The sequence below is a fragment of the Garra rufa genome, chromosome 22 (assembly GCF_049309525.1).
Source record: "Garra rufa chromosome 22, GarRuf1.0, whole genome shotgun sequence".
NCBI classification, from domain to species: Eukaryota; Metazoa; Chordata; class Actinopteri; order Cypriniformes; family Cyprinidae; genus Garra; species Garra rufa.
The window spans coordinates 15,289,853-15,303,833 of NC_133382.1; the positions used below are offsets into that span (position 1 = coordinate 15,289,853).

Here is a 13,981-nt window from a genome sequence, read left to right on the forward strand (position 1 = left end):
CCGCAGTCGGTGATGTACGGCTCGTGCTTTAGAGAAAAAAAGAGAGGCGAGTGACGCAGTATGTAATTGGAAGAAGCTCGGGATTTTAAACCATAAAATCTGTTATTTTTCTGTCGATATTCACGTTAGTGGTGATCTAGGAGTACTGATCGTGCTGCTAGAAAGAAAAGACGTGAGAAAGATTGTGCAAATTCGTGATTTCGTATGAATCGCGGAGCATAAGCTGTTTATTGTTTTATGCGTGTAAAGTCCACCAATGTCGTGTGATTAAACTGCGGATTCCAAACTTTATTTCTGCAAGCTGATTTAAGTAGCAGCAAACTGAAAGTTGTTGTTTGACATAATTCGTCCCGAGAAGAAAGAAGGGCGTCACCAGATAGCCCTGTGAGTACCGTGAGCTCAACAGGTCCTCTGGCTTCGCTGGAAGACTAATTCGACGCATCACCAGATAGCCCTGTGAGTACCGTGAGCTCAACAGGTCCTCTGGCTTCGAGGGACGTCGCATTAATCTGAAGGCTGATTTAACGTGCACCTACATGAACAATCATTGAGGTAACACAGACTTTATTTTGTTTGCTCGGCTGAGCGAAGAGGTCTTTGTGTTTTTTTTCTGGCCACAACGATCGCTAGCAGCATCTCAGGCCTGCAACGGGGTGGGTTATTTTTTTATTGGGACTTGAGTGTTGTATAAGTGAGTGTGGATCCACATATTAGTAATCTGACCGGTCTTAATATAGTATTTCAATGGTATTTCCTAATCTAATTTGCTTGACACTGTAAAAGTTAAGGGTGTTGACGTTCTCAAAGCAAACCCATTGTTAGTATTAGTTTGAAGGATTGTAACTAAGTCTAGATAACTATAGCAAATTGCTAACGTTGCCATTTGTGAGAAGCTTAATTGCAAGACAGGAAAAAGGATACTTGAGAGAGTATTGCTTGAAAGTAATAACTAAAGAGAAAGAGTAGGCAAAAGATAAAAAAGTCAAACAAAGGGAGCTTAATTCTTTTATTGCTATATTTTTCTGAATTGTATTTATTTCCTTTTATGTATTGATTTCATTTATTGTTAAAACACTACATTTACAGCATCTATACAAATTTTGACTTCTGCCTATGGCAATATATTACAATATAATTTGAAATTCCTTATTTGATGGTGTAGTGTCTTGTGTTCATTACTCATTTCCCTTTCCTTACTTAACTGGATAGTGAGTATTTGGAGGGATAGTAATTTAACAAGTAATCTGTTAGTAATACATTGTCATCAGAGAACAGCTAGACAGAGGATCAATTAGTATTTCGAACTTAGGCCTTTATCAGTCCAGTGACAAAGTGATAAGGGGGCTACATTTGGAATGCTACTATTGGGTTCAGAAATAAATAAAATTACATCATCTGCATATAATGCTAATTTATTATCAGTACTTCTAGTTTTATAGCCTTTGATTCCAGTATGTGCTCTAATAGCCTCTGCTAAAGGCTCGATCGCTAATGTGAACAAAAGTGGTGACAGTGAACACCCCTGTCTTGTACCTCTGTGTAATTCAAAACGAGAAGACATTGTTTGATTTGTGAGAATTCTTGCACACGGACTAGAATACAACAATTTAATCCATGAAAGGAAATTATCTCCGAGATTAAACTTCTTCAATACTGCAAAAAGGTAAGGCCACTCGATTTGATCGAATGCCTTCTCTGTATCCAATGACAGAATGGCTAGATCTTGCTGCAAGCCACTGGAAGAGTAAATTATGTTGAACAGACGCCTAAGATTAGAAGAAGAGTTACGTTTTGGTATGAAACCATTTTGATCTGGATGCACTAAGTTTCTAATTACTTTATTTAGCCTGCAAGCCAAAGTTTTTGCCAAAATTTTTTGATCCGAGTTTAGGAGAGAAATTGGTCTATAAGAACCCAGTTCCTCTGGGTTCCTTCCTTTTTAGGGACTACAGTAATAATTGCCTCATTTAGGGTGGATGGCAAAGACTGCTCTATAAATGCCTGTTTATAAACCCTATATAAATAAGGTGATAGTAATTCGTTGCAAGCTTTGTAGAATTCATTACAAAATCCATCTGGACCAGGAGTTTTACATCCTTTTAGAGATTTTATAGTACCTGATATTTCTTTAATAGTAATTTCCGCACCTAACTCCTCAACTTGCTCTTGATTTAATGAGGGTAGATTTTGTTGGTCTAGAAACTGAGCAATAACTGTAGAATCTATATTTCCTTTAGACGAATACAGTGTCTCATAAAACATTTGAAACTTACTATTTATATCCCTAGAAGAAGTAAGAGATTCTCCTGTGTTTTTGAGGTTTATCACCAAATTCGAAGTATTTTTGTTTTACATACTGAAAAGATTTTGAAATTTTAGAACAAAGGATTTGATTCAATTTATATTTAAGTGCACAATTTTTTTATATTTTTCAATACATGGATGTTTAGCATTTTCCATATCTAATTCGCAAATTTGAATTTCTAATCTCTCTGATTCAGCCCTATTTCTCTTTCTCTGAAATGCTTGATAAGAAATAATACACCCTCTATTGTATGCTTTAAATGTTTCCCATAACACCCCTGTAGAAATGTCCGGCTTGTCATTGAATTGAAAAAATGTTTTCATATCCTGTTGTAAGTGATTAACAAAGACTTTGTTTGTAAGTAAATGAGAATTAAGCCTCCAATTTCTTTGTGGTTTCTCCATATTATCTATTTTAATAGAAAAAGTCACAGGACTGTGATCGGAGATAATAATATTGTGATATTTCGCTGTGCAGACCTGGGACATAAGTTTACCATCCAGAATGAAATAATCTATTCGTGTATATAGGTTATGAACTTGAGAGTGAAAAGAGTATTCCCTAGCTGTCGGATAAAGAATTCTCCACACATCAAAAGTATTAGAGTTAGTTATATATGAATTCAAAAATTTACTGGAGTTGGAATTAACTATTTTTGTGGAGTAGGATTTATCTAAATACGGGTCTAGGATACAGTTAAAACCACCCCCAATTATTTGAATCTGAAATATTTGGAATTAGATTAAACACTTTTTTGAAAAACTCAGGGTTGTCACAGTTTGGTCCATAAACATTGACTAAGGTTAATGGCACAGAAAATATTTCCCCAACAACAATAACGTATCTCCCTTCTTTATCTGAAATAGTCAAATTGTGTTTAAATGGGACTCCTTTACGGATAAGGATAGCTGTTCCTGTCGATTTAGCATAAAAAATTGGAATGATAAATTTGTCCGAGCCATTTGCATCTCAGTCTAACATGGGCAGTACGTTTCAAATGAAGAAACATGATATCTGGAAACAGCGATTTTAGATGAGACAATATTTTTCCTCTTTTAACCGGTTCATTTATACCTTTTACATTCCAAGTGGCAAAACTTAAAGACGCCCCTTTTGCATTTACATTATTAAACATAAACTGTGATTACAACAGAAAATCACAATCTGTCCCGACAAGTTACCTACACACCAGAAAATGTTACCATGGAAACCTTTAGCACTGACCCATCCTCCCCAAAAAACGTGGCAAAGGCTGCCCGGCGTTTGACCACAGCCGAAGGATAGTCTCTGAAGATCTGGATGGAGCGACCGTTAAAGGTTAGCTTTCTCTGTGATGACACTTTTCGCATGATGTTTTCCATGGTATGGCCAAAGTGTATTCGAGCAATGAATTGCCGCGGTGGGTCACTGTCCTCAGGCCGGGAGCGAAGAGCTCGGTGAGCGCAATACAGGACAGGCAGTTCATCCAATCCAAGCACCTCCATGAGCAGTTTAGCTACAAACTCTATGGCACCTTGACCGTTTTCCATCCCTCCTGGATTCCCGCGATTCTTATATTTTGCCTCTTAGAACGGCCTTCCAGATAGATACATTTCTCCGTTAATTCTGACACCTGCTCGGACAGACTTTTAACTTCAGCTTGTAATTTCGTAACCGCATCTGCCGAGGATGTAGCATTCTGTTCAAGATGTTCGAGAGTTGTACGGTGGTCATTTATGGTTAGCTGCATTGCATCAAACTTTGCATCAATTTTCTTTTCCAGCATCGCCATTTCTCCTTTCAGACTTTCTTTAATGTCAGTTTTAACCTTGCCCAGCTCCACTAGGAGAGATTCAATTGCCAACAGCACCGGGTAGTTACTTGCTGCTGAGCTGGCCCCTTCCAACGCGCTCGCGTTCTCGGTCGAACTTTCTCCCTCAGCAACATCTTTCTTTCCTGTTTTCTTCGACGGCATTATAAACACGCAAATTGCAACTTATTTTGAACGTATGCAACACTATAAAGTATTTGAGAGCATTAATGAGCTTTTTGTTGTCTTGTTTTAATGAAATTTGAATGGAAGTTAGCGGAGCTACAAAACAGACGTCTTACTCCATCATCGATCCGGAAGTCCCCCCTAATTAGTCTGAATTTCTATTGATACTGCTACTACACTCCGTGAAAGTATTAGAATTATTGCATAAACTCAGCTGAATAAACAAGTAATTTCCAAGTTTAAATGTACCCTACTTGTAATGGGGCTGCTTGAAGTGAGGATTGAACCCGGGTCTCTGATGCCCTAGGAGTATAGATTAACTCACTGAGCTTTTTTCACTACAGGTAAACCCAATAGCAGAAGAGGAAAAAGCCAAGGGACTTGATTCTTCAAAAAATCAAAGTATCTTTACTAGACAATCAAAGTACAAAATAAACATAGAAAACGCAACAAATAAAGAAAGACACAAGGGTCCAAAATACGCAAAAACAATCAAAGCTTAACTTGAGAACTGGCAACTGGATACACAGGGAAAATAGGCTCAAGACTGAACACAATGGCAGGAAATGAACAAACTTATAAAGGGTCAAACACAGGTGTGAGAAATCAAAGCTGATTAGCAGGACACTGAACGTGGTATGGGGCAATAGCGCCAGCTAGAGGAGTGGAGAGGCTAAAGTTCATGATGCTAGAGCCATCTACTGTTCTGGAGAGAGCATGACATAAAGGGCTCAAGGAGAGTGACCCCTGCTGGCCAGGATGAAGTCAGCAATGTAGAAATGAGCCCATTACACTACTATTATGCTACAATGTACATGGGCTACTAATCTGAACTGATTTATTATTAGTAGTACTATCTTTATAGTTTGAACGAATCACTAACACGACTTTCATAATAATCTCTTCACTATCACTGACCCAAACATAACGACAAAAATAGAGATGTGGCCCCTTTAAGAGTGAGCGTTCTCTCTGAGTGCATCGCATGTGCACCACGAGTACACATAGAGCATGTATATTATTTTCTGCTGCTCTTTTATGCTGTTTTGGTTTGACGAATAAGCCTGTTGACAGTAGGACATTTATGGAAGACAGTTGTATGTGTTCGCTTTGACTTAAAGCTGTGAATAAACTATAAAACGTCACTGCAAACCGATCCCACTAGGGTGTGCATCTTCTGAATCAACCCGTTTGCACTTAATGTAGAAGTGAATACCCAATAAAATATTAAAAGCATTGGAGGTTTCTGGCAAATAAATAATTCCCAATTCACTTTACTGCTCTAAAATCCACAATACTTTTATGAAATGCCCAAGTGAATGCTACCAGCCATTTAAATAGCTGCAAGCTCATTAGTTGCATACGCAACATGAGCCAATTAGCTTGTGTCAAGTCGTATAACTTTGTGATATCATCAGTTACATTAACAATGGCAGAACTAGGCATTTAATAATTCAAATAGTTTTACCTGCATGAAATAATGCTTTTTTTTTTTTTTGCACAAAATCATGACGATTCATGTAGCATAAGCATAGATTTATCCAAAGTGGATAGTAAAGACCTTTTCTCTTTTTTTTGTGAACAAAGAAAACATCATGATCATGGATAATAAATCATAATGATGATGTACCCATCTTAGTTAATATCTTGTTCTTAGTTAATGTCTTGTACAGTAGTTAAGGTGTTGTTCATCCATGAAATCATGAATGAAAGATTTTGAAATCATGTTAGTTTCTGATAATTCATGAGCTATTAATGCATGAAGTAATACATAATTCATAGTAATTCTTATACCTTTACCGTACAGTGTTACTGAAATAACTTATGGTTGCAAGCTGATAGGAAATACAAAGCAATGCGAACTGTAAGAAGCAGAAATGTATTATATGCGATCCCTATGTCTACGTCTGCTAACCATCACCATTATAATTACACATCATCATTATAAATACCCCTGTTGCGTTTGCTGAAAAGATAACAGTATAGTAAGACAGGAGACAGTGCTCAAACATCCTCACTACATTATTTTGTGGAAAATTTATATAAACGCATATTCTTTCTATCTGATGTAAACATAAGGGTTTATCAGTATTTTTCTATTGTGTTATATGTGTATGCCTCTGGACTGGTTTGATTTAGCATAAATAATGTTTTGTGAATTACTGTCACTGTAACGTTTTTTAATCTTAAGACATTGGTAGCCTATAAAATATAACTATTTAAGTCTTTTTTTTTTTAATCTTTATATAAGGACCAGACTTGACTTCTGTCAAGTTTGTTTTGTGATTTAGTTAGTTTTCATTTATTTTGTAATATTGTGTAACGTTTGGTTGAGGGAGGCTTGTTAAGGCCGGGTTTTAGAGAAGCCCTGATCAGACAGTGGAAACGCAGCCTGATTTTGGCCTGACAGTGGAAAAGTGTCTAAAGAAATAACAGAACTGATAGACACATGAAAAGACAATGTACTGATAAATCACAATCTGTGAAAAGGGTCCAAGCTGGGAAAGGACCATTTCAGAACTACAGACACAAATAAAGTGTATTCAGCTACAAACATGGTATATAAATGGCATTAATAGTTAATTAATAAGGTATGGATAAAGGGTTTTGAGTGATTAAGCAATATTTAACCTGAAGAAAAATATTTATTTATTCTGCAACATTGCTGAAAACTTTTATAAAGATATGTTTAACCATTATCTTTTAAATGCATCATTAAGTAAAAGATGAGAAGAAAAAGACTAGTGACTAGTTTAACAATGTTCTATTTCTTTTATCTTCAAATATTGGAAGAAAGAATTATAGAATTTAAAATAATTGTGAGGATGTAATTGTCACGGTACACACATCCGCCGTGTTCTCAGGTCCCGTGATCAGTGTGTGTGTGTGTGTGTGTGTTGTTCGTCATGCTCATCAGCACAGCTGCCGATCATTCCCACACCAGGTGTTCCTCATCATCACGGCTACTTATACTCACCTCATTCTCTCCTTCCCCGTCAGATTGGTCACCCTGGATGTCTGTCATACTGTCGTTGTCTTTGGAGTTCGGTTCGTCTTGGATGTGTGTCTTCGTGTCAACATTGGATTATCGTTTCTGCACCACCCTGGGACTCACCTGCACGGATCATCACGCCACGTCATCACGACCATCTTGCCCCTGCGCCACCCATCCGAGAGACATTCACCGTCACCATCATCTGTTTGTATCATCTTCACATCTACAATAAACTGGTTTTCTGCATTTGCTTCCTCTCTGCCTCATTACTCCGTTACAGAACAATCTGACCATCATGGAAGCAGCAGGCTCTTCCGAACCCACCCCATCTGAGATCATGCAAGCCTGTGTCTCTCGGATGGATCGCCAAGAGCAGACCATGGGTCAGGCGATCGGTGCTCTCGTGGCGCAGGTGTCCGAGCTCACCCAGCGGATGCAACATATGCAACTTTCTGCTGCGCTGCCCACACCGCCCACCCCTCCCGCTCCTCCAGCACCATCCAGTCCTGCCCCACAGTACAGAGATCTACAGTGGTGAGCCGAACTTCTGCCGAGCTTTCCTCGCTAGGTGTTCGATGCATTTCGCGCTCCAACCACGCACGTTCGCTAGCGAGGAGAGCAAGGTGGCGTTCGTGCTCACCCTACTGTCGGGGAAGGTGGCACTGTGGGGAACGGCGGTGTGGGAAAACCAGGATCCTTGTTGTTCCTCGTTCACAACACTAGCCGCCGAGATGAAGAGGGTGTTTGACCGCGCGGTCGCCGGGAGAGAGGCCGCGCGGGTCTTGGCGGATCTCAGGCAGGGGGAGAGATCCGTCTCGGACTATTCCATCAAGTTCCGCACCCTGGCGGCGGAGTGTCAGTGGAACGAGGAGGCGCAGTGGGATATGTTCCTGCATGGGCTGGCTGACCACGTCCAGAAGGAGATCTACGCCCTGGATCTACCCGCCACCCTCGACGGCCTCATTGACCTGGCACTGCGGGTAGACTCTCGACTCTCCCGAGCTGAGCGGCGGTGGTTACCCGCTCGGCTCCCCCCTGCGGAGAGAGGTCCATCTCGAGCCAGCGGCGAGGGCGCGGCCAGTCCCGTCTACGATCCCGAGCCCATGCAGGTCGGTCGAGCTCGGCTTACCCGGGAGGAGAAGGAGAGGCGGAGGTCCCAGGGCCTTTGTCTCTACTGCGGGGCGGCGGGGCATTTTGCCTTTAGCTGCCCGGTAAAAGGCCCAGCCCGGCAGTAAATTCGAGGCTACTGTCGGGTGGGATCTCCGCTAGCAAGACCTCATCCAGCGCGACCTCCACGCTCCTTCCGGTTAGGTTAAGATGGTCCAACCACTCTCTTCACTGCACTGCACTACTGGATTCGGGAGCTGAAGGTAATTTCATGGACTTCACTTTTGCACGTCTACATCAAGTCCCCCTCCTCCCCCTCACCGACACCATCGCCTTCCACGCACTCAATGGCCAGATCCTTCCCAACATCACCTGCACCACGGAACCCGTCACTCTCACTGTGTCTGGCAACCACAGTGAGAGTATCCCCTTCTACATCCTGGACTCCCCCCACGCACCCATTGTATTAGGACACCCCTGGCTCACCAAACACAATCCCCGGATTGATTGGCAGCTGAAGACCGTGTCTGAGTGGAGCATTAAGTGTTATGAATCTTGTCTTGCGTCTGCTTGTTCATCTGTCTCTAGTTCTGTGTTACAGGAGAAGGCGGTGGAGCTGTGTAACGTGCCCACGGAGTACCTCGACCTGAAGGAAGTGTTCAGTAAGTCTCGGGCTGCTTCTCTCCCTCCTCACCGTCCCTACGACTGTGCTATAGAGTTACTGCCAGGGACGTCTCCGCCTAAAGGCAAGTTATATTCACTCTCAGTCCCAGAGAGAGAGGCTATGGAGAAATATATTTCTGATTCTCTAGCAGCGGGGTTCATTCGACCCTCCTCTTCACCAGCGGGGGCGGGGTTCTTTTTTGTGGGGAAGAAGGACGGTTCTCTGCGACCTTGTATTGATTACCGAGGGCTGAATAATATTACGGTAAAGAATACCTATCCTTTGCCATTAATATCTTCAGCCTTCGAGAGGTTGCAGGGAGCGTCAGTCTTCACGAAATTGGATTTAAGGAATGCTTATCATTTGGTCCGCATCAGGAGGGGAGATGAATGGAAGACTGCCTTTAATACCCCCAGGGGGCACTTCGAATACTTGGTCATGCCCTTCGGTTTGTCCAACTCCCCCGGGGTCTTCCAGGCACTCGTTAATGACGTGCTGCGAGACATGGTCGATCAATTCATATATCTCTACCTGGACGACATATTGATTTTTTCTACGTCTCTCCAGGAACACGTGCAGCACGTCCGACGAGTGCTTCAGAGGCTGCTAGAGAATGGGCTTTTTGTCAAGGTGGAGAAATGCGATTTTCATGCACAGTCTGTTCCTTTCTTAGGGTACATCGTGTCGTCTGAGGGTATGTGCATGGATCCCGAGAAGGTTAAGGCTGTGGTGGATTGGCCAAGCCCAGATTCCCGTAAGGCCCTACAGAGGTTTCTGGGGTTTGCCAATTTCTACCGGCGTTTCATTCGCAACTTCAGCCAACTAGCCACACCTCTGATGGCCTTGACCTCCCCCAGAACGGCGTTCAGGTGGTCAGACGCAGCCGAGGCGGTTACATGGCCTCCCGACAGACGTGGTCTCCGACAGAGGACCCCAGTTTGTGTCCAAATTTTGGCGAGAGTTTTGTAAACTTCTGGGGGCCACTGTTAGTCTCTCTTCGGGGTTCCATCCTCAAAGCAATGGGCAAACTGAGAGAGCCAACCAAGATTTGGAGAGAGCGTTACGATGTATGGTCGCCAGAAATCCTTCCTCCTGGAGCCAACAACTTTCTATGGTGGAGTACGCCCACAATTCGTTGCCAGTATCATCCACGGGCCTATCCCCATTTGAATGTAGCATAGGGTACCAGCCACCAATTTTTCCCAGTCTGGAATCCGAAGTCGCGGTCTCCTCTGCTCACGCCTTCGTCCAGAGGTGCCATCGCACCTGGACTAGAGCCGTGAGACTCTGGTCCAGGTGGGAGCGCGCACCAAGGCCAAAGCCGATCGCCACCGGTCTAAGCCTCCCGTATACGTCGTCGGTTCTAAAGTGTGGCTTTCTACTAAAAACATTCCTCTCCGGTCCGTGTCGAATAAGCTTGCCCCCAAATTTATTGGCCCGTTTTCTGTCACCAAAATCATTAGTCCGGTGGCAGTCCGCCTCAACCTCCCTCCAGTGTACAGGAGAATTCATCCCGTGTTTCATGTTTCCAAAATTAAGCCTGTGTTTTTCGCACGCATAAATCCGCCAGCCCCGGTTCCTCCACCGCGCCGACTCGTAGACGGGGAACCTATCTATTCGGTTAACCGTATTCTGGACTCTAGGCGGAGGGGACGCGGATTTCAGTACTTGGTGGACTGGGAAGGTTACGGTCCGGAGGAGAGAAGTTGGGTACCTGCCAGAGACATCCTGGATCACTCCCTTATTGATGACTTCAATCAGCAGGTAAAGGAGTCTGGGAACGTCAGGGGACGTTCCTAGGGGAGGGGGTACTGTCACGGTACACACATCCGCCGTGTTCTCAGGTCCCGTGATCAGTGTGTGTGTGTGTGTGTGTTGTTTGTCATGCTCATCAGCACAGCTGCCGATCATTCCCACACCAGGTGTTCCTCATCATCACGGCTACTTATACTCACCTCATTGTCTCCTTCCCCGTCAGATTGGTCACCCTGGATGTCTGTCATACTGTCGTTGTCTTTGGAGTTCGGTTCGTCTTGGATGTGTGTCTTCGTGTCAACATTGGATTATCGTTTCTGCACCACCCTGGGACTCACCTGCACGGATCATCACGCCACGTCATCACGACCATCTTGCCCCTGCGCCACCCATCCGAGAGACATTCACCGTCACCATCATCTGTTTGTATCATCTTCACTGCATTTGCTTCCTCTCTGCCTCATTACTCCGTTACAGTAATACTGTCACACCCCTGGACAATTTAGTTGTCTTTACCATCATCTCCCCCCACTGCTCTGTGTATTTTGGTTCATCCCTCATTGTCTGCACCTGTGTTTGTAATCAGTCAGTGTATTTCAGGTGTGTGTTTTTCCTCTATCCTGGTCGGTCTTTGATGTTATCTCCTGGTGTTCCTGTGTTTTCCTGAGTTTTCGGTGGATTTATTAAATATACATCTTTTACTACTTCGTTGTTTGTGTGTTCCTGTGTAAACGTGACAGAAAGACCAACCCATACAGTTATTTTTGCGTGTTCACCTCCGTTTTGTTTCCCTTTTGTTTTTTCCAGTCTTTTGTTTCCGTCGTGTGTTTTTCATGGATCCCCTACTCCGCCCAGAATTCCTCCTCCTACGGCTGAAGCAGGGGGAATTACCACTCGAGGGCTACACATTAATGTTCCAACTAGTAGCGTACACCACCAGCTACCCGGACGACGTGCTCTGTGCGTTTTATGAAGCCAGCCTTAATGCATCATGCAGAGCGCCGTCGTCCGAGGACGGCCCTCGAGCAGATTTCGCCGCGTTTGTGGAGTGGACACTGGCGAGAAACAGACCCTTGTTCTCTGCCTGTTCCGTGGATAATCTCACCAGTGCCACCCCAACCCACGGATTACGAGCCATTCGTAGACGGAAAGCCCGAGCCCGGAGCGACAGAAGTATGGAGCACCAACGGGGTCATAACTTCCGACCAGGTGCGAGAGCCGGCCACTACATCTGCGACGGTGGAGTGCTTCATGGAGCAAGAGAGGGCGGTAGAGTGCCCTGCCCACTGCACCACCACTGGGGGTGATCATAAGCACAACTCTAGGGACTTAATAGACTTTGTCACAGAAATACCTGTCTGCCTGGATTTCCCACCCACCCACCCTCCCTCTTCTGTCTATACCTGAATCTCTGCTGGTTCCGTCCAGCCGTCCTGAATCTCCGCTGGTTCTGCCCAGCCTTCCAGAATTCCCGCTGTCTTCTGTCTGTCCCCTTGCTCACCTTCAGCCCACCATCTGTGCGGTGGGTTCGCCGCGGGTCTGCCAGTCTCCATCCGTGTCATGGCTGGAGGATCCCTCACCAACGCCTCCAGCCTCAGAGTCCTGGACTCCGCCTCGCCTCCGCCGCAGACCTCTGGACCTCCATCTCCGCCTTGGTCGCCAGAGCCTTGGGTTCCGCCTTGGCCCTCCGGATCCTCGGTGTCGCCCATGACCATCGGCTTTCCGTCTCCGCCTCGGGCCCTACCACCACCTGCTCCGCCTCCGTCGGTCAGCCTCGTGGAGTCGTTAGTCTTCCCTCCACCATGGCTCCTCCCTCCATAGGCTCCACCGTGGCATTCCATCATGGCTGCGTTCTGGGTCCCACCTGGCTCCTCCTGCTCCAGCCCCCTCCTGTCACCTCCTTGGCTCCTCCCTCCGTCATCACCTCCCTGGACTATTCCGTCACCTCCTTGGCTCCTCCCTCCGTCGTCACCTCCCTGGACTCTGTATTTTGTCCTCCTTCCAGGAGTCCGTCCTCCGCCGAAGCCCCCTCCTAAGACTTTGTTCAGCTTCCTGTTTGTCGGCACGAGGACGCGCCTTCTGGGAGGGGGGAGGTAATGTCACACCCCTGGACAATTTAGTTGGTTTTACCCATCATCTCCCCCCACTGCTCTGTGTATTTTGGTTAATCCCTCATTGTCTGCACCTGTGTTTGTAATCAGTCTGTGTATTTAAGGTGTGTGTTTGTCCTCTATCCTGGTCGGTCTTTGATGTTATCTCCTGGTGTTCCTGTGTTTTCCTGAGTTTTCGTTGGATTTATTAAATATACGTCTTTTACTATGTCATTGTTCGTGTGTTCCTGTGTAAACGTGACAAATACATTTTTCAGGCTGGCACATAAAGTTCTCACAAGGCTACTATGTGCTGTAGTTATGTGCTGTTTTTCTATGTGCTATGTAATAGAAACTAGAAACTATATCAACACAACAATAAAAAATGTGTTCATCAAACCATTTCATGGGATCTTTAACATATAACACAGTTAATCCTTTGTCACAGCACAGCATAACAAAACAAAACATAATCATGAGATATTATACTGATTTAGAGGTGTAAAACACTTGTTCAGGATAAATAAACATCCCTTTTTTTATAAGTGACTCACTGTTGTCATCACTGTCACAGCTGTCAATCTCCACAGATGTGTCCATTTTACTTATTGCTGAGAGTGTCCCTCTGCCTCCAGCAGCTCCCGCTAAGTAAGGGGACAGGAGATCTTCATCCCCTGCTGCTCCAACAGCATCTGAAGGACAGCTGGCCTGGTTTGGTGACAGTGAGTCAGAGAAGGAGGATGTTGGAGAGAGATGGGGGAAGTAGGCTGAAATTTGATGAATGGGTCGAATGGGGCCAGGACAGACATTTATCGCCATGTGTTCCTGTATGGAGATCGCCATTCGCTTTCCCTTTTGTACAGTCATCTGGTTAAAAATCACAAACAGAAACAGACAAATTCTGTGTATGAGATGATCCCTATTCTGATTTACTGTACTGTTTAACTAGATATTCAGTACTAATTGTAATTGCTAAATTGTAGGGATCTTAGCAAGATCAATCAAGATCCAACTAGACAAGCGGAATTAAAAAAAATGTTGTTTTATCAAGTTAGTTGTCATTCATTAATGTAATGTTACCAACCATGCT

General features: G+C 44.3%; 1 protein-coding gene across 1 annotated transcript in view; it reads right to left on the bottom strand.

Moving 5' to 3' along the window:
• The window catches only part of LOC141298012 (double C2-like domain-containing protein alpha), a 133,074-nt gene extending 119,316 nt beyond the window's left edge, over window positions 1–13,758 (bottom strand). The window contains exon 1 of the mRNA XM_073828514.1: window positions 13,446–13,758. Coding sequence (XP_073684615.1) covers window positions 13,446–13,758 — 313 coding nt within the window. The remainder of the gene's footprint in view (window positions 1–13,445) is intronic.
• Window positions 13,759–13,981: the final 223 nt, after the last annotated feature.